Source organism: Mesoplodon bidens (genome assembly GCF_964165515.1).
Source record: "Mesoplodon bidens genome assembly, chromosome: 6".
Taxonomy (NCBI): domain Eukaryota; kingdom Metazoa; phylum Chordata; class Mammalia; order Artiodactyla; family Ziphiidae; genus Mesoplodon; species Mesoplodon bidens.
Window position 1 is genome coordinate 18,067,654 of NC_138162.1, and position 19,737 is coordinate 18,087,390.

Below are 19,737 nucleotides of genomic sequence, written 5' to 3' on the forward strand. Positions count from 1 at the left end.
CACCAAGGAGAGGCTATCATTCCCCCTTTCTAGAGGAGAAAACTGAGGTCCCTGGAGGAGTGATTTGCTCAAGATTCCCAAGTAAGAGGAAAAGCTACGAGGGCAAAGCCACATCTGCACGATTTCCACTTGACCCCATGAGTGCCCATGTTCTCTACCTGCTCACATTTCTCAGCGGAGGATTCATATATATATTTCCATTTAATCATATGAATAAGTGAATTAATCCCTAAAGACAAATTATGATTTGCATTTCAATAGAGGCACACAATCTTACGGACATGCCAAGGAACAGGCAATAGCGACTCAGAGTGAGGTGGCAAAGAATTGTTATGCCTCACCATGGGTTGGTGGATACCAAGTCAGAATCAATCACAAAGCAAGGAGAGATGCTCAGGCCTTGTCCTCCTCCTAATGCGGGAATCTCCTGTGCCATCACCAGCTCAGCCTGAGTGCCTCGTGATGGGGAGTTTACTGTATCACAAGGCACTTCATCTCACTGTGGATAGCTCTCATTCTTAGAAAGGTTTTAACTTTGGCCCTTAAACTACAGCCCTGGAAATGCTTAGTCTAAATGTTACCCTCAAAGGATCAACCAAATACATTGGTTGGTTGACTGAAGGTCTGTAATCCCTGGGAGAGCACTGTGCCTTCTGATAGTCTTCATGCTTCCAATGCCCCCATAGGCCATTGCAGGAGGAGGGAGGGGCCTGTTTGGACCGGAGGAAACGAGCTTGGGTGGAAATGCAGGCGGTGGGGCCAGCATGAAGGAATATCTACAACTCACTTTGGCAGCCTATGGTGTAAAGCACTGGAGAAAGGTGAGACGTGGAGACAAAATGAGAACAAGACGAGATCTTTGCAAACACTTAAACCAAATCGGGCTGAGTTTCCCAGAAGAGAGATAACTCAGTACTTTCGACTCGTTTCCATTTTTGTTCTGTCTTAGGGACCTCTTGAATTCCAGCTGTGCCAGAAAGGTACAGGGCCAGAATATCCAAAGAATGTCTCTTATTATAGAATGTTCAGCTCACTGTGCAGAGCCGGGAAGTTTTGATACTTCTGATAACATTTGGATATAAGACTCAATGTTCGGGGTGGAGGAGCTTGGCTCTAACCAAATTTGGGAATCTTGTTTCAGGAGAATGGACGAGAGAGACTGGGAACTATGAAAAGTGGAGGGCTCACACAAAAATGAAAATGGAAGTTTTAACCATTTTCTAGACCCATCTAGCACAAAGGGTGAGGCGTCTCTTCAGTCGTCACAGTGATCACTTGCCCTCTTATTCTGACAGGGCTACTCCTTTCAATAGCATCCTCATACTTAAGTCTTGCATGCTAACAAGGTCAGAGTTGGGTCTTTTACTTCTTTGGTTTCTTCCGCGGGCTCCAGCCCAGACCTCGGCACAGACCGCCAATAAACACCTGCACTTATCATTTTTGCAGCATCAGGGAAAGACAGAGAGTGGGACAAAACTGGTTTGTAAGAAGGAAACGGACACAACTGAGGTCATTTCATCACTCCCCAACCTGACGGAACATCCTAGCGAACACCAGGGTACCAGGAACAGGGCCACTGAGACAGGACAAGGGAGCGTCCTGAACTCAAGGTGTGGGCAGTGCCCAGGAAGTCTGTAGGAGGAGAATTCAAGCACTTCATGGAGTGTGCCCAGTACCACCAACACAAAGATCTGTCCATCCACGACTCTCTGCTTGATTCACAGTGATATTTTGCAGGAATCCAGTTACTTGCAGCTCTTGGACAGGACCGCATATTCCCAAGCTCCCAATGTCACCTTCCATGAGATCCTTTTAATCCTAGATTTTCCACTACGGGCTGTGTGACCCTGGAGAAAACACTCCACCCCCTAGTTTCTCAGAGGTAGGTAATAATTCTTTCCTTGAAGAATGGCGAGGGGGCGCTTCCCTGGTGGCGCAGTGGTTGAGAGTCCGCCTGCCGATGCGGGGGACATGGGTTCGTGCCCCGGTCCGGGAAGATCCCACATGCCGCGGAGCGGCTGGGCCCGTGAGCCATGGCCGCTGAGCCTGCGCATCCGGAGCCTGTGCTCCGCAACGGGAGAGGCCACAGCAGTGAGAGGCCCGCGTACCGCAAAAAAACCCAACAAAAATAAGAATGGCGAGGGGGTTGGCTATGAAGTGTGTATGAGGGCCCAGTACAGTGGCTGGTGGACCTCGACAACCACTGGTTCCCTGTCCCACTCTCCACCCTGTGCTTTGGGACTCACTCTCTGGATAGGGGCCCCTGCATCTACACGGCCTGTTCCTGTAGGGTGTTCATGTGTTTGTGTTTGTGCGTGTGCGTGCCTGTCTGTCTGTATGTAAAAGAAACAGAAAGAGAGGAGGGAGGAGGAGGACGAGTGTATAATTGTGTTGAGGGAAGTTAGGGGCACACGGTGCGTCTAAAACCCCCCAACTCCCCCTCTCAAGCCATCAACCTCTTCACTGGAGGCCCTGACAGGGTGAAAATTAACCACCAGCCTCCTCTAATCACTGCACAGGGTAATGAAGGCCACGGTTAGACTCCTTCCTCTTCTCTGTTGTCAGAAGGGAGCTATGTTTACACTCCAGGAAGAGCCTTTACTCAGAGTTATGCAGGTCGCGTGTGTGTGCGCACATGCTGGCTTGTGCATGACGGGGGCGGTGTGTGAATGACTTCTAGGCACTTGCTTTGAGACAGGGAACTGGGGGGACTTTTGTTCTGCAGGCCTCTAGGCCGCCCTGCCCAGCCCTGCACCCAGACGGCACACACATCCCCTACCCTGACCCTGTATTCTCCAGTGAGTTGATCTCATTATGGCAAATTTAGTTACAGCTGAAGTCTCCTTGTAACAAAGATTATGTCCAAGCCCAGAGTAATGGAACCTAGTCGATTTCATTAAAATAAAATTGGTTACAATGAATAATTCAATAGGATGATTTTGTTTCCTCATCTCCTCTTTGTAGATCGAAGAGCTAGTATTTATAATGATTTTTTTTTAATTGGATTTTTGTTTAGGAAGAGATAATCACCCATGATTCCTGACAGCCCCCTCCTTAGGAGACTGGAATAATTGCCCCGCAAAGTCTCTTTTCAAATGCTAAGACTGGAAAATTCTTTTCTCACATTAGTAGCAATAAACTTTGGGTGGTTTTTAAGCACAGCTGCTACCTCAACACCTGCCCATGTGAGATTCTGAGTGTGTTCATAATACCCTTGGTTTGAATGATGTTTTTTAAACATTTCTAGGAACTGGATGGAGGTGTTGAATTTGGAATTCCTGGCTCTATTGCTGGCCAGCCCTGCTGTTCCTGAAGCAGGACACTCTGTGTGAGAGAGGTAGCAATATGCGTGCGTCTCTGTGTGTGTGCACGTGTGTGAATCTACAGTAAATGAAATACACATCTCCTGAACTCCTAGTCTTATCTAGACCTGTGCTTGAAGATGGCGGAACAAAGTGAATAAACCCTCAAAACTGTTTTCACAAAACTACCAGTCGAAACGGGGAGCCAGACACAGAAACAGGTAACTAGAGTTCAGAGCACGGGTGTAACCAGAGATGGATACAGCAAATACAGAGGTGGCACGGGGGCAGGATGAGGCCTACACAAGCACTCATTTATTCATTCATTCGTTTGTTCGTTCATTCATTCATGCACCCGGCTGGCACTACACATGGGAAACGTCAGGGGATACCACGCTTCCATTTCTTTCTATCCTCCTTGGGGCAGTGAGAAGCAAATGAATAAATAAAGAATCTAATGCAGGTAAACACAATCAGATAAATGAAAAAATGATCAAATAAACACTATAAGTGAGGTTGGACTCCTTTTGTACCTCTTCCGATGATTTTCACTGGGCCCCAGAAGGTCACATTTCTCTTTCATCTAGAAACCAGGCCTTCCCCCAACTCCCCCACCGACCCTGAGTCAGGGAAGCAATATTAGAGAGGAATGGCTAGGAGGAATGGCTCATCTGCAAGGCCAGGAGGGAGGCCGGCCTCAGAAACGGCTATGGGGCCAGGCAGTAGGAAGCACTGAGTCGTGTCTCTGGGAAACAGGAATCTCGGAAGAAGGCAGGTGCTTGTTCAGCAGGGTAATTGGAAAGGGGGCTCTGGGGACAGTATGGCCATCCCTAGAATCACATCAGCTCTGGTGGCCCCGACACTCTTGCTCTCTCAACTAACCTGACAGTCCCTTGGGGAAGAACCTTGGGACATAAATAGTGCATTTGGGGACTAAGGAACGAGTCACAGCTTTTTAGAGTTGGAAAGGTCCTTGGAGGTCATCCAGCTCAACTACTCTCTAACTTAAAGATGGGGAAAATGGGGCCCAGAGAGGTGGGAAGACTAGCCCAAAGCCACACAGCAAATTCATGGCAGAGGCACTGTTAATTCACGGGAGAGTGCTCAAGGAGCACACAACTTGACACTCTGCCCCCCTCAAAAGTGAGACTCTCCCCAAGAATTTGTTCTTATCCCATTGAATTCCAGTGGTATATCCAAAATGGAGAGCTTTCCCCAAATACAACTTACAATAGGTAGGGACACAGGAGGACAGTCATTACCCCTACTATGCTGATGTTTCTTGCCCTTAACCCTTCCATGTCCAGTCTCTGACAAACAGGTCTCATAAGACCTTAGAATTGCATTTGGCCATTAGCAGCAACATGGATGGACCTAGGGATTATCACACTAAGTGAAGTAAGTCAGAAAGAGAAAGACAAATACCATATGATATCACTTCTATGAAACAGAAACAGAATCACAGACATAAAGAGCAGACTTGTGGTTACCAAGGGGGAGGAAGGTAGGGAAGGAAAAGATTGAGAGTTTGGGATCAACAGATGCAAACTAGTATATATAGAACAGAGAAACAACAAGGTCCTACTGTATAGCACAGGGAACTATATTCAATATCCCATGAAAAACCATAATGGAAAATACTATGAAAAAGAATATATATGTGTAGAACTGAGTCACTCTGCTGTACAGCAGAAATTAACACACCATTGTAAATCAACTACATATCAATAACATTTTTTAAAAAAATGACTTTATAAAACATTTTGATAAAAGCATTATAAAAGCAAAGTCAAAAGAAAAATTGCAGACTGGGCGAAAATATTTTCAACATAGATCACAAACTTTTAACTATCAAGAAGAAAAAGACCAAAGTCCCAATAGAAAAATGGGATAAAGAGACTGCTCATAGAAAAAGGAAGGAACATGACCATGACCATACATACAAAAAGAGTCTCAATTCCACTATAGTAAAAGAAATGCAAATTAAAACAACATGAGATGACGTTTTCTTACCTATGGAGACAGCAAAAATCCAAAAGTTGACAATACACTCTGTTGTTAAAAGTGAAGAGAAACAAACACTTTCATACATTCCTGATAAGAATATAAAATGGTATAGTCCTATGGAGGAATATTTGATAAAAATATGATAAAGTTATATACGCATTTTTTTTTTTTTTTTGGCCATGCTGCGCAGCTTACAGGATCTCGGTTCCTCCACTAGGGATCGAACCTGTACCCTTGGCAGTGAAAGCGTGGAGTCCTAACCACTGGACTGCTAGAGAATTCCCTATATATGCATTTAAAAAAAATTATATTTGGCTAGAGATATGATCCAGTGGCCATGTCCAATGACACTGCCTTTGTGATGGGCAGAGCAGAGATTCAGAATGTCTGCAGGAAATGTTACGTGGGGCTGGGAGCTTACCTGGGATGCTGCTGGTTGGCCGATGATGACCCAGCCTGGGCACTGCTGGTCTTGATGGGATACGGAAGCATTGGATGCCCATTGATCCAGGAACCCCTGGGGCGTGTAGACACCACAGTCTTTGATGCTAGTTTTTTGTTCAAACTCCTCACATACCCCATCACCATCATGGAAGTAGCACCGGCTGGGTTCATCTACAGGAGATAGACATAGAAAGGAGAGACCAGATCAATGTTTGTTCTTTGGCCTCATCTATCATCAGCAGCTACGGAATCAGATCAGAAGAATCATCAGCATGGTCAAGCCCATCACTGAGAGTCACAGTTGAATATTATTCAGTCTTTAAAAAGAAGGAGATCTTGCCATATGTGACAATATCAATGAACCTGGAGGACATTACATGAGGGACAAATACTGTATGATTCCACTTATATGATGTATGTAAAACAAACTCATAGAAGGAGAGAGTAGAATGGTGGTTGCCAGGGGCTGGCAGGAGAGGGTTGAGATTTCAGAGTTACTGTTCAATGGGTATAAAGTTTTAGTTACGCAAGATGAATAGGTTTTAGAGATCTGCTGTACAACATTGTGATTACAGGTAACAAAACTGTATGTACACTTAAAGATTTGTTAAGAAGGTAGACCTTGTATTATGTGATTTTTACTACATACACACAAACAAAAGTTGACAAACATTTCCACCTTCATTACCCCAAATAAGCCCCACAGCAAGCTTGTGAGAAAGATGGTATTATTTAAATTATGAGTTTAGTCTTCCAGATTAGGAAACTGAGATCCCACATAGCTTTAATTATTTGCCCAAGGTCATTCAGTGTGTTCATGCCAGATCCTAGTTTTAAACTCAGGCTTTCCACTGTCCAAGTTCTGGGTACATTAGCTGCCACCACAGAACTTCATAGTCTCAAACTGAGGTTTATTTAACTCTAAAGAGGATTACAGTTGGACATAAAGAGTACACTGATACATAAGAGACTCTGGCTTCAGTCCCAGGTCTGTAACTAAATTGTTCTGTTCCTTTAGACAAATCTCTTTCCCTCTCTGGGCTCAAACATCACTGAAGGGGACGAAACTCCTGAGACTCCAGGAGCCCTTCCTGTCTAATGTGCTAGGCTTCTAGGGCCTTGTAGGATGTATTAGGTGTTTCAGTTAAAGGCCAAGTGAGTTCTTAAGCTCCCATGTAATTCAAATCCCAGCAAGGAGTTCTGAGTGGGACAATTTAAAGCTGCAGCTGGCTGCAGTGATGCTCACTTAACTGCGAGAACAAAGATCAGAGAAGCACAGAATTAACTGGATGCCTTCTAAGTAAGTAGGACATATACAGGACATGTTTCTTGGTGTTGCAATACAGAACCACACAAGGAGAAATCTGGAGGTAGCCGTCCAAAAGAGATCACCCTGCCCAACTTTTAATAACTTGAATGTCAGGTATTCTGTGATACTTCCCCAATTCTTCCAGGAAAAGCTAAGTGCCCCCTCCTACGTGGGTTCCTAGTTTACAAAGATCCCCATCTTTACACTTATCACACTGTGCGGCCATCATGTTTACATACAGCAGCTCCTTCAAAAGGCAGTGAGCTCCTCAAAATCTAGTTCCTATCCAGTGTTTTGGAGTGACCTTATAATTTATCATCCAAATAATGCACTTTGAGAGTGAGAGAGAATGCTAGTAAAAACTGTCCAGGCAATAGGCACATATCCTGAGAAAATCTAAATGCCGCAGAACATATGGTCACCCTGAGGATACTGCTTGATCTAGGCCATCCTTCCCCTACTTACTACAAAATAATGGAGTGAAGCCCCATTTCTAACCAGGGTTTGGCTTCTGCCCCTTATATTAGCTATGTAACTTTGCACAATTAACGTCACTTCTCAGCTTCTGGCTTCCCATCTGTAATACAGAAATCACTGTCCCAGCCAGGACAACCTCTCAAGATAGCCATACAACTTTCATTAGAAACGGACAGGAATGAGCTTTATTCTAAAATAATGGTCAAGGGACTTCCCTGTCGGTCCAGTGGTTAAGACTTTGTCTTCCAATGCAGGGGGTGTGGGTCCAATCCCTGGTCGGGGAGCTAAGATCTCACATGCCTTGCGGCCAAAAAACCAAAACTTAAAACAGAAGCAATATTGAAACAAATTCAATAAAGACTTTAAAAATGGTCCACATCAAAAAAAAAACCCTTAAAAAAAATAATGGTCAAGAGAAAAAAATACTCTTCTCCTAAGGGTTCAATTTATTCCTAAGTGGCTGAATTGAATCAGCTTATAAAATCAGTACTCACTTGAAACCCTTTCAAGCAGCATTCCCCCAAACAGAAAGAGCCTGGGTCAAGTAGAAATAAGACTTGGATTTCTGTGATGCTGACTATCTGAAAAAAGGAATCATTGAATTCAGGGGCAGCAGAATGTTGAGCCCCTTCCAAGCTCCAAAATCCCTTGTTTATTTCTGCAAACAGTTTACATAGTGAAATACTATCAAAAGAGCCAGAATAAATCAATCCATTATAATTCAATTATTTAAGGATGAGTTTGAGCCAGCTGAGGACTCCAGTGACCAGTAGCATGCCTGGCAGTTCAAGCATGGAAAGAATACAGGCTCAGCACTTCTCAGTAGCTCCAACCTCTTGGTGAACGTAGCCAACTTACATATAATAAAACTCAGCCCCAATCCAAGAGGGATGAGCCATCAATCCAGACTTTACTCTTTAGAAACCCAATACAGGGAACTGCATAGGGCATAGGTTTTGGCATCAGACAAAACTAGGTTCAAATCCGAATTCTGCCATATACAAGCAGCACAGGGCTTACATAACCTCACCTCTCTGAACTTCATTTCCCTCATTAAAAAAAAAATGGAGATAATATTTATCCAGCATTGTTGCAGTGGTTTCATGAGATGATGTGTACAATCCCAGCCCCTTCACCTATTTTATTGAATGGAAAACTAAGAGCCATAGGAGGTAAGGCATCTGCTTCCAGACAACAGAGAGAGTTGGTGATAGGGCTAGAAGTAGGATCCTGGACTTTTGATATCTAGCAGAGAGGTCTTCCCCCTGCACACCATATCTACAGAATGATGAAGGCACACCCTCTTGAGGATAAGGTCACGGGGTTGCCGGACTCCTGGTACCACCTTTCTTTTCCTCGAATATGAAGACAAATAGGGTAAGATGATCATAAGATCACCCATGATCTGCTCTCTAAGATAAGTTGATTCATTTCCTCATCAAAGAGACTTCAGAGTGGCAGGATCTGGGGCTAGAGTTGAGTTCTTGTGAAGGCTAATTTCTTCCTGATTACGTTGAAGACCTCAATCTATCTGTCTCCTTAGAGCCAGTGGACCCTGGAGGTTCTGGAGGAGAGACAGAGGTAGACATAGGTAGGTAAATATGTACTTAGATAGGCAGTTATATGTAGTATGTAGTTGATATATAGATAGATAGGCAGAGGGAGGGTTAAAAGAGGGATAGGAAATTGGGGGAAAGGGGAGAGGGAGGGAGGAAGGGAGGGGGGAGGGGGAGAGAGAGAGAGAGAACTGTTTTCTCCCCCAAGATTCTGCTGACAAAGCTACTGTGAGTCCCTTTTTTTGAATAACATCCCTGCACTCTGCTATTCAGTTTCTCTTGCTACTAGAGTCCCAGGCACCCTTGAGCTGCATCTGCCAGTCTTCATCTGGGGAATTCTCTCTCCCACTCTACACCCATGCCCCCAGGACTGAAGAAAGGAGGGTGAGGAATGGAATACAAATGTGTGGCCAGGAAAAACAAAGGCAGCAACAACAAAACAATAAAACAAAACCAGCCTTCCTGTTTTCATTACACCATTTTATTTGGTGCTTCTTGAATGCTTTATGCTGGGAGCTGAGCAGGTTTCAGGGAAAAGAGTTTGAAGTCAATACCAAGGTCCACTGAGCATCCTGCCCCCTGCCTTCTCAGGTAGTAGCTAGGTGGCACTGGTAATAATACATCCCACAGGGAGGGGTATTGTGAAAACAAATACTTGTTGAATGAATGAATGAGGAAAACTCAGCACCCTCGATGCACATACTCTCGTCCAAATATAGTTTAGGCTCTGTACACTTTGAAATGTTTCTTTAGACTGGGTCTCGGGGTGAAGGGAAAGGAATTGGGACACCAGTGGTGACCAGCTTACAGTGGAATTCCACTGGGCAGTCCAATTTCTCCATCTTACCCCACCTTCCCCTGATACGAGGGTACTCCTCATTTCAGATTCGCTCTCTTTCACGTAGTGAGACACTTAGAAATCTGCTCTAACCAGCTAGGAGACTTGATGTAGGTGGGGAGACACTGCCAGGTCTGTCTTCCCTGGTTGAGCTTTCAGTTGCCAGAGGTGAGCTCAGCTCCAAGAGCCCAAGGCAGATGGACACTCTGTAACTGGGCAGACACAGCTGATGCCGATTCTCAATGACTTAATTTTCAATTTCCATCTGTCTGGAGCATCAGGATGAACTGCCATGCCTCTGCACTCCTGAAGCATGTCTGAAGGACACTATCTGAGATAAGCAGGGATTGTCACCCCTGTTTGAAAGCTTGGAAAGCCAAGTCTCAGGGAGACGAAACAAGTTTGCTTTTAAGTATAAGCAAAGGCTGGCATTTGAGCTATTGTTAAGAGTTCTCATCCTTGAAGTTAGAAGCCTTGGATTCAAGCTCCTTATCTGTCCCTGATTACTGGATAAGCATGGGTATGTTATGTCATCTCCCTGTGCCTCAGTTTCCCCATCTGTAAAATGAAAACAAGATTACCTTTTAGACTGCCTCGACAAAGTGCTGGGTATGTTCAAACAGCATAATAGACTTAGAGATGGAAAGTGATACAAGTCTTAAAGGAACAGGGCTTATTCTTAACCATGATGATACTGGGGTGAGGTAGGGGTTGGAGGAGAAGTCTTCTTAATTAGAAATGTCTACTTTTGTTTACCCAGCCCTAGATCCTAAGGAATCTTCAAGAATAGAAATGATTGAAGAGAGTGCATGGGCTATATTCAATATAAATACAAGGAACCAAGTAAACCAAAAAAAAAAGGGGGGCGGTGGGGGAGCAACAACCTGAGGAAAAAGAAGATAATTACTTACAGTGGAACTATTTCAACCCAACTGGGGGACGCTGATTAACTTACCTTGATTAGAAACTTTGGTAATTTGTGATACCACTGGAATCCTGAGGATCCCACAGAACTTACAGACTAACGGTAAATGCAGGTAAAGCATTTAATAATATAACAGGTGATCAATAAATGGTCTATGATGACGATGATCATCATGATGATGATGATTTTGGAGCTGAACGCGATTATTTCACGTTATGTATGGGGAAACTGAGGTTCACAAAGTTGAAGTAATTTTCTGAAGGCTTTAGAAGAAAAGTTGCCAGAACGTTGGTTCTTAAGCCCATAATACAATGCCTTTTCTACTGCACCGTGCCACCTTACCAGATCGGGTTTCCAGTATATAATTCTGGAACAAAATAGTTTGTTATCTTTAACCAAGTTTCAGTACTACTTTTGGGAATCTCTGATTTCACTTTTCACAACAGCCCCTGGTATGGGCTAAGTATAACAAGTCTGAGAAGCTAATGGGGCTACTAAGTCAAGAGCCCACTGAGAAAAAAATAAGACTACCTGCAGGTGGAGAGATGAGAGTTATAAGTAACAGGAGATGGATTTGGTTTAGAACTCAAGGAGGACACACAGAACTTGAACACACGCTTGTTTTAGTGGCCTGCCTTTCAAAGGATGGGTAGATCTACCTATCTTTCTAAACTTCTTGTTTATGAAGATGGGTCAGCTTTTGAGAAGTTAGCATCTGTTTCTATTTCCAGCTGAGAGAACAGGACTGACATTAGGATATTCTCTTTTCGTCCAATGATTACTATTTTTTTTCTATTTTTTAAACACCAGAAAAAGTAGTATTTTTTAAGTTCAGTTGTTTGTTGAGGATGGGTCCAACCACAACAAACTTCATGTCGTGTAACAATTCATCCAAACAGCAACAAAAAGAGACCAAAAAAATGCACAATCTTTGGGTCCAAATAATAGCTTCTTGGAACAGGGGAAACTGGGTGGAGTGCTTAAGCCCTGAAGGTTTATAAAGGGGAAGCTTGAGGCAGGGTGGCGGCTGTACTGGTAAATGTTTCCTCTGGAACAGAATATCTGGATTTTACATTGCCTATCTTTTAAAGGCTTCAAGGCAAACCCACATCGCTGACCTCACTTAGTTCTATTCAAACCAAGGTTTGTTCTTAACCTCCGCCACCGGATCAGCCTGTCCAGAGTACAAAAGACAGGGTGGTGAAGGGCTTCTAAAGAACCATGAATCCGCTAACAAGCTTCAGATGTCGATTAGGTCTGCTGAATCTGAGGAGTTTAAGTGGGCTTCTGGTTCCGTCAAGGGCTGGCCACATACCAAAGTGGGCCAGAAATTCCTTCCTGTGCTTCAGTGTGACAACCAGGCGCCACCTAGCAAACCCAAAGCACTAGGAAAAGAAGAGTGAATCTGGACGTAGTCTCAAATGATCGCTCCAACTCCACACCCACAGAGAGCATCCTCAGGACAGCCTCTCCTCTGTCCACTTGCCCCCTACAACCCTCTCATAATTGGCTTTGGGTCTTCCCCACTTCAACACCTTCTCATAAAGCAGCCTATGAGTGATTAACCTAAATCTGACCATGTCTGAAATTCTTAATTGACTCCTGCAAAATCGGAGCGTCCCCATCTAGCACTCAAGTCCTTCTGTAATCCAGCTCCAACTTGCCTGTCTATTCTCATTTCCAACCACACCTCCACTCTAAAAGCCTAGAGTTCCTTCCCAGAACTCACGCCTCAGAGCTCTCCACTCCCCTCTTATTTCCTTAGCCTGAAAGGCTAGTAGTCCTCACCTTTGCGTCTTCCATCAAGATTTAACTCTAGCATCTTCAGCCCCGTGAAGCCTGACCTGTCACTCTTTTGCATCACTACTTGTCTAGCACAGACCATTTCCCTTTATTCCCTGAGTCACGATTCTCTTTTTCCAAACCAGCAAAGCAGGATATGGCCTATGTAAAAATTGTTAATTAACAAAGTGAGCAATGTATATTTTAAAAATTAAAAAACTTAAAGCCTCCCTTCAGTTCACATATCCTTACCATTCTGTCTTCTACTTCACATTTCCCTTTCCATGATTCATAGTGAAATTTACTGAGGGTTATCTAAATTTGCATTTCCCACTTTCTCTCCGACAATTCACTCTTCAGTTCACTCCCATCTAGCTTCTGAACTCACCACCCCACAGAAATCAATCTTGGCAAGGTCACCATTGACCTCAGCATTGCTAAAACTAACTATGACGTCCAACAGTCCTGAAACATGTGAGGAAATCGCCCATTCCTTTCCTCCTGAAGTACTCCCCTCCTGGATTCCACACCACCACGCCATCCTAGTCCCTTCTGGCTCTCAGCTCTTCCCACACAGACTCATTTGCTGTCTTCTGCTTCCCTCTGCTAAATGCTGCCAGCTTTCAGGGTGAGGTCTTGGGCCCTCTTTTTCTTATCTATCTACAGTCTCTCATCCAGTCCCAATGTTTAAATAAAAATGTTAGAGTATGGATGTGCCCATGACTCAAACATCTCTTTAGGTATGACCTCTTCTCTGAGTCCCAGCTGCCTGCAATGCCATCTCTACTTAAATATCTATTTAAAGTCATCACAAAATCAACATGTCTAAAACGTAAAATAGATAGCTAGTGGGAAGCAGCCACATAGCACAGGGAGATCAGCTCGGTGCTTTGTGACCACCTAGAGGGGTGGGATAGGGAGGGTGGGAGGGAGGGAGACGCAAGAGGGAAGAGATATGGGAACATATGTGTATGTATGGCTGATTCACTTTGTTATAGAGCAGAAACTAACACACCATTGTAAAGCAATTATACTCCAATAAAGATGTAAAAAAAATAATAATAATAAATAAAATTAAATTTAAAAAAAAAGAATTCTATCACCCAGTCATAAACTTACATGAAACCTCTTTCAAAAAGAAAAAAAATCAACATGTCTAAAATAAAAGTAATGGTTTCTTCCCACAGTCCTTTCTTCCCCATCTTAGTAAATGATAACATTGCCTGACAATGGCCAGACTGAAACCTTCTGAGTCATCTCTATTTTTTCCAGTTCGTCCTCCAATACCACATAAAGTCCATGAGCCCATCCTGTAGACTCTTTTATCTCAGGATATTCCCAAAAGATCCACTTTTGCTCCATCACTACCACCCTAATCCAAGCCACCATCACTATGGCAATGCTTATTTCACCAGTCTCTCTTCTGTGTCTGCTCCCAACCCTCCCTCCTCCAGAGCACAGCTAGAGCGCTCTTTTAACAACATAAACTACATCAGGCCACTCTCCAACCTAAAACTCCTCGCATGGAACAAAATCCAAAGACTGTATCACAGCCAAGTCCCCACTTTATCTGACCATCTCCTACTATTATCCTTCTTACTCACTGCCTTCCATTCATTTACTCATCCGTCCATCCAACCATTCAACAAGGATCTATTCCTTAAATAAGCCAAACTTGTTATTGTTCCAGAAAACTCGAACTTGATATTTACTTTACCTGAAATACTTTTTCTCCCCTGGCTTTTTTCACAATCTCTTCTTTTCTGCACTTAGGGTTTAGTTCAAACATTACTTCCTCAAATAACAACTCTGCCCACTTACAGTAAGCTCACATCTTATTCTTCCATCCCCATTAGAAAGTAGCACACAATCTTATTTTATTTCTTCACAGTATTATTCACTATCTAAAAATAAATTGTATTTATTATTGTTCTCCTCCTTCTAGATGACATATGTTTCATGGAAGCTTATCTCAAAATGTACTCCTTTCTTTAGGATCAAGATAACTGCCTCCTCATATTATGTAATTGATATTTAAGAATAAACGAATGAGGGACTTCCCTGGCAGTCCAGTGGTTAAGACTCTGCACTTCCACTACAGGGGGTGTGGGTTCTATCCCTGGACAGGGAACTAAGATCCCTCATGCAGGACAGTGTGGCCAAAAAAATAAAGAAAGAAAGAATGAACAAATGAATGAGTGAATGAGTGATTGTGTATAGCTCTTGGAATGTAAGATATTTCTGGGCTGGCCCCAATCACACTTCTATTTGCACCCCTAATTCTTAAGACAATGCCAGTCTCATAGCAGGTACTCAGTAAATGATGAATGAACAAAGTTCTTTCGAGTTTCAGAATCTCTGTTATTGATTGTATTGAAGAAATCTCAAACCTGATTTGAATCTGTTTCAGTAGATTGCACTGTAGAAAGATTTTAACGAAAATATTAATTATAATGATATCATATTATAAATCCTAGCACATACTGAGGAGGAAAATCCAATTCTATATAAAGCATCCCATGTTATTTTTTTCCCATAAGACATCTCACCATCTGTCCTACATATTGTTTTATTTTCTTTCTTGACTGAATCTGCAAAGAAATGGAATATCTGGAGAGAAAAGGCGGTGCACACTAGACTGAAATTTAATAAAGAGATTTGATGGCCTTATGAATTGAAACTTGAAGATACATTTACATCACCTTGAATTTAGTATAGTTTTTTGAATGGCCTAAAAAGATTGTAAGCAAAGATAGTGATCCTAATAAATGAAAATACATCCAATGTGCAGAATGTTCAAAGCCCTGAATGATTTTCAGCTGGGTCTATTTTGGTTGCCAGCACGATCTCATAATATGAAAGAGGGATAAAATTCAGTACGGCAGTGAATGACACAGTGGCCATGAAATAGGCATTCTAAGCATGGACAGGAGGAAGGGTGATACCGAGGACCCAAAGGCCTTTAAAAGTATGAGCAGGAAGTAACAAAATGAGATTTGTTTTGCATGATATAAGCTAATAATAAATGCAGAAGAATAATCTGAAACATTCATATGCAGAAAGTTGGCAAAAAATGGTTAAAAAAAAAGGTGATAAAAGATAGCAAACTACAAATGGAGTATCAGTGGTTTTAATGTGATCTCATCAGTCCACACCAAACAGAGAGACAGAGAGAGAAAGGGAAGAAGGAAAGAAGGAAGGAAGGAAGGAAGGGAGGGAGAAAGAATGGGACACTTCCTCAAGGTCAGCAGCCTGGTCAAGGGAACTGGAGTCTAAAATAAATGTCCACTAATATACCCATAGCTTTGACCAAGTCATCTCCCTCTCTGGGCTACAGTTTCCCCTTGAGTAAAAAAGAAAGTTAAATCAAACTGTTTTATGATTCCCTTCAATTGATTCATTCTAAAATGTATTTGCGGGCTTCCCTGATGGCGCAGTGGCTAAGAATCCGCCTGCCAACGCAGGGGACACGGGTTCGAGCCCTGATCCGGGAAGATCCCACATACCTCGGAGCAACTAAACCTGTGCGCCACAACTACTGAGCCTGCGCTCTAGAGCCCGCGAGCCCCAGCTACTGAGCCCACGTGCCACAACTACTGAAGCCCGCGCACCTAGTGCCCGAGCTCTGCAATAGTCCCAGAGAGTAGCAGTCTCGGGCTTCCCTGGTGGCGCAGTGGTTGGGAGTCCACCTGCCGATGCAGGGGACGCGGGTTCGTGCCCGGGTCCGTGAGGATCCCACATGCCGCGGAGCGGCTGAGCCCGTGAGCCATGGCCACTGAGCCTGCGTGTCCGGAGCCTGTGCTCCGCAGCGGGAGAGGCCACAACAGTGAGAGGCCCGCATACTGCAAAAAAAAAAAAAAAAGAGTAGCAGTCTCTCTGAGATCAGTTTTTACCAACTGGAGAAGGTGTTGGCCCAAACAAGAATGTGAGATTGCAGATTACGTTACTGAAAAGACAGTCGATCCTAGGTCAGAGGTCAGAGAAGCCCCCTCTGATCCTAGAGATGGCTGGACAGATCAGTTCTGGGCCACCGATGAACTAGGATATGGTCAGAGGATGGGGCCCAAGGTAGGCGCCATCACTAAGCAATGCTCATAGAGGTATGGAGTTGCTTAACCTGAGGGAGAGAAGGCTCAGAGGGGACACAGCGAAAAACTCTTCTAACAAACTACAGTTGGCCTGAAAATGAAATGGGCTACCTCAGAAGGTACTGAGTTATTCATTCAGCATTTTCTGACAGAGGCTTGATGACAATTAACAAGGCATAATCTGGCCCTTGCCTGCTTCTGCAGCCCCCTTTCTAATGTAATCTAATTTCAGCTCCAGGCAGGCTGAACGGACCATGTTCCCTCTCACCTCCCCACCTGTGCAGAAGCTCCCCCCAGATTCACAACCCTGCTTTTCCTATGACTAGTCTCCATTCATCCTTTATCCATATTTAACCAGACACTACTCTGGAAAATTCCTCTAGCAATCCACTCAGGAGGGCTACTTAACCCTCTCTTTTTCTTCCAACAGAAGACTACTTCTACTGTACTTGTCTACTTCTCTAATTAAAATGATAGCTACCGGGCTTCCCTGGTGGCGCAGTGGTTGAGAGTCCGCCTGCCGATGCAGGGGACACGGGTTCGTGCCCCGGTCCGGGAAGATCCCACATGCCACGGAGCGGCTGGGCCCGTGAGCCAAGGCCGCTGAGCCTGCGTGTCCGGAGCCTGTGCTCCGCAACGGGAGAGGCCACGACAGTGAGAGGCCCGCATACCGCAAAAAAAAAAAAAAAAAAAGCTACAATGCAGATGTAAGCTTTTATATATAGAATGGATAAACAAGGTCCTACTGTATAGCACAGGGAACTATATTCAATATCCTGTGATAAACCATAATAGAAAAGAATATAAGTAAAAAATATATATATATATACCTGAATCACTTTGCTGTACAGCAGAAATTAACACATTATAAATCACCTATACTTCAATAAAAACAAACAAACAAAAATGATAGCTACCATGCAATAAGGGTATTTGCTAAGTGAATGAATGGATGGCCTGGTCCGTGCCATGCATAATGTTAAATGCTTTTAAATATGTAATGTCATTTAATCCTAGAAGAGTCCTATGTATTTGCTGCTATTATGATCCTCATTTAACAGACAAGGAAATTGATGTGTAAAGAGGGTAAGGCATCACCTAAGGTTTCAGGAATCAAACCTTGACTAGTGTGATTCCAAAATCCATACCCTCCCATCCACCCCTGCTGCCCAGTTCATGTCTTTTGTGTGGATGTGGATGCTGAGGAGGAGCTAATGAGACAAGCTGATCTGATTCTGAGATGCCCTGCGATTCTGTGGTACTTGGGGGCTCAGGGGTCTGATGGAGCTGCGGGCACATCCCTGCTCTTCACTAATTAGCCGGGTGTTGATGAGCAGCGCGCTTCATCTCTGAGTCCCAGTTTCTTCTTTGGCAACTGGTGAAATAATGACTCTTCCCAGACGTTAGGGGGATGAAAATGAGAAGCGGTATGGAAAACGCCTAGCACGGCGGGCATCTAGCATGAAAAAAGATTCTGTGAAGAATCAGGAGTCTCCCTTCCCTAAAGGAAACGATCTGTCTCGGCTACCTTGTGCCAGTTAAATTGCACGGGCTCAGTAACTCATGTTTTGGTTAAACCTTTAAATTTTTTTTTTCAAGGGGAATCTGAGTTTTTGTTGGCAAGGGATCGAACAGGCCTGGGCCCAGCCTCTGGGCCCACAGTCCATTAGGGAATTTATGAGGGGAGATGAGGGACCGTCAACTCAAGTACTCCCTTCAGAGGCAGTACTTACAAAGCCATCAATTTCCTTAACAAAGACCATTGGCTTAAATGCCCCTTAAAGCAGTGTTATTTACACAGTTCTCCACTTCCCTTTGAATTCTCTGCCTGGGGGGTGGCCTACCTGCAGTTCTTTCCAGCTACTAGTTAATTAGGCTCCCGCCCAGAAAGGAAGCCAGCGGAAACTGGGACTTGGTTTTGAAAAGCAGCTCGATTTGGGGGTTATCACAGAGTTCACCCAAGCCACTGGTACTGCCTGCCGCTTCTGCTAATGTTCTAAAACGTGTGGACCTTGTCAGAGTTAGGACCATGGGTGGTATTGTGAGATAGAGAAGGAGTGACCATTCCAGCTGTCTCTGCTTTGCAGGAGAGTAAAATAAAGCTCAAAGAGCATTAATGGCAAACACTCCTAGGGTGCTTTCTAGCTCTGTGGCATATCAATATGGTAATACTGCCGTTTTATAGATGAGGAAACTAAAGTAGCCCACGCCCCTTTTTATGGCACAACTGGGATTTGAACCAAGCAACCAAGCTCCAGAGCCTGGGCACAGAACCACCATACTGAGCTACTCAAACTGAGACGTCTGGCCCGAGATGACAGCTAGAAAGTGGGAAGGCTGTGAGTCCAACTGAGGTTTGTCTGACTCTAAAGACCAACAAAGCTCTACCACACTTTGTTGCCTGAAGAATAAAATTGTCTCTTAAGAAATACATCCTTCTTTCACTCATTTATTCTATATTTACTGAGCTGCAAATTATGTGCCAGGTCCTGGACTGAATCCCGGGAAGTCGGATGAATGAAACTGGGGCTCAGCACTCCAGGAGCTCAGGGGCTACTAAGAGAGGCAAGTAAGTAAGTTACTGACTGCACGGTAGTTTGCTCTGAGGTAGGAGATGTTGCAGGATCACAGAGGAGGGACCCCCACCCCCACCCCCACCCCCGACCCAATCTTACCCAGATTTGAGAAGGCTTCCCTTAGAAGGCAACTCCTGGGCTAAGTCTCTGGGAGGAGGAACGGGGGCGGGGTATACATTCCAGGTTTGGTGGTGGGGGGTTCTCTGAGCAAGTGAGAGGAAGCTGGAAACAGGATGGCAGGTGCAAAGCACAGAAGTTGCTGAATGCCACAGTAAGGAATTGAGACTTATCTCAAGGGCAATGCAGAGCCACCTGATGCTTTTAAAAGGAGGTGGACAAAACGACATTTGCATTTTAGGACGCTTGCTCTCATTATACTGGAGGACGGATTGGTGCAAGCAAAGATGGGGAGGCAGGAACCTGTTCAAGTTCT

At 44.1% G+C, this 19,737-nt stretch overlaps 1 protein-coding gene across 1 annotated transcript in view; it reads right to left on the bottom strand.

Moving 5' to 3' along the window:
- PAPPA (pappalysin 1) overlaps positions 1–19,737 on the bottom strand; it is a 256,176-nt gene that overhangs the window by 104,760 nt on the left and 131,679 nt on the right. Inside the window, exon 10 of the mRNA XM_081237665.1 lies at positions 5,731–5,924. Within this exon, the coding sequence (XP_081093791.1) occupies positions 5,731–5,924 (194 nt within the window). The remainder of the gene's footprint in view (positions 1–5,730; positions 5,925–19,737) is intronic.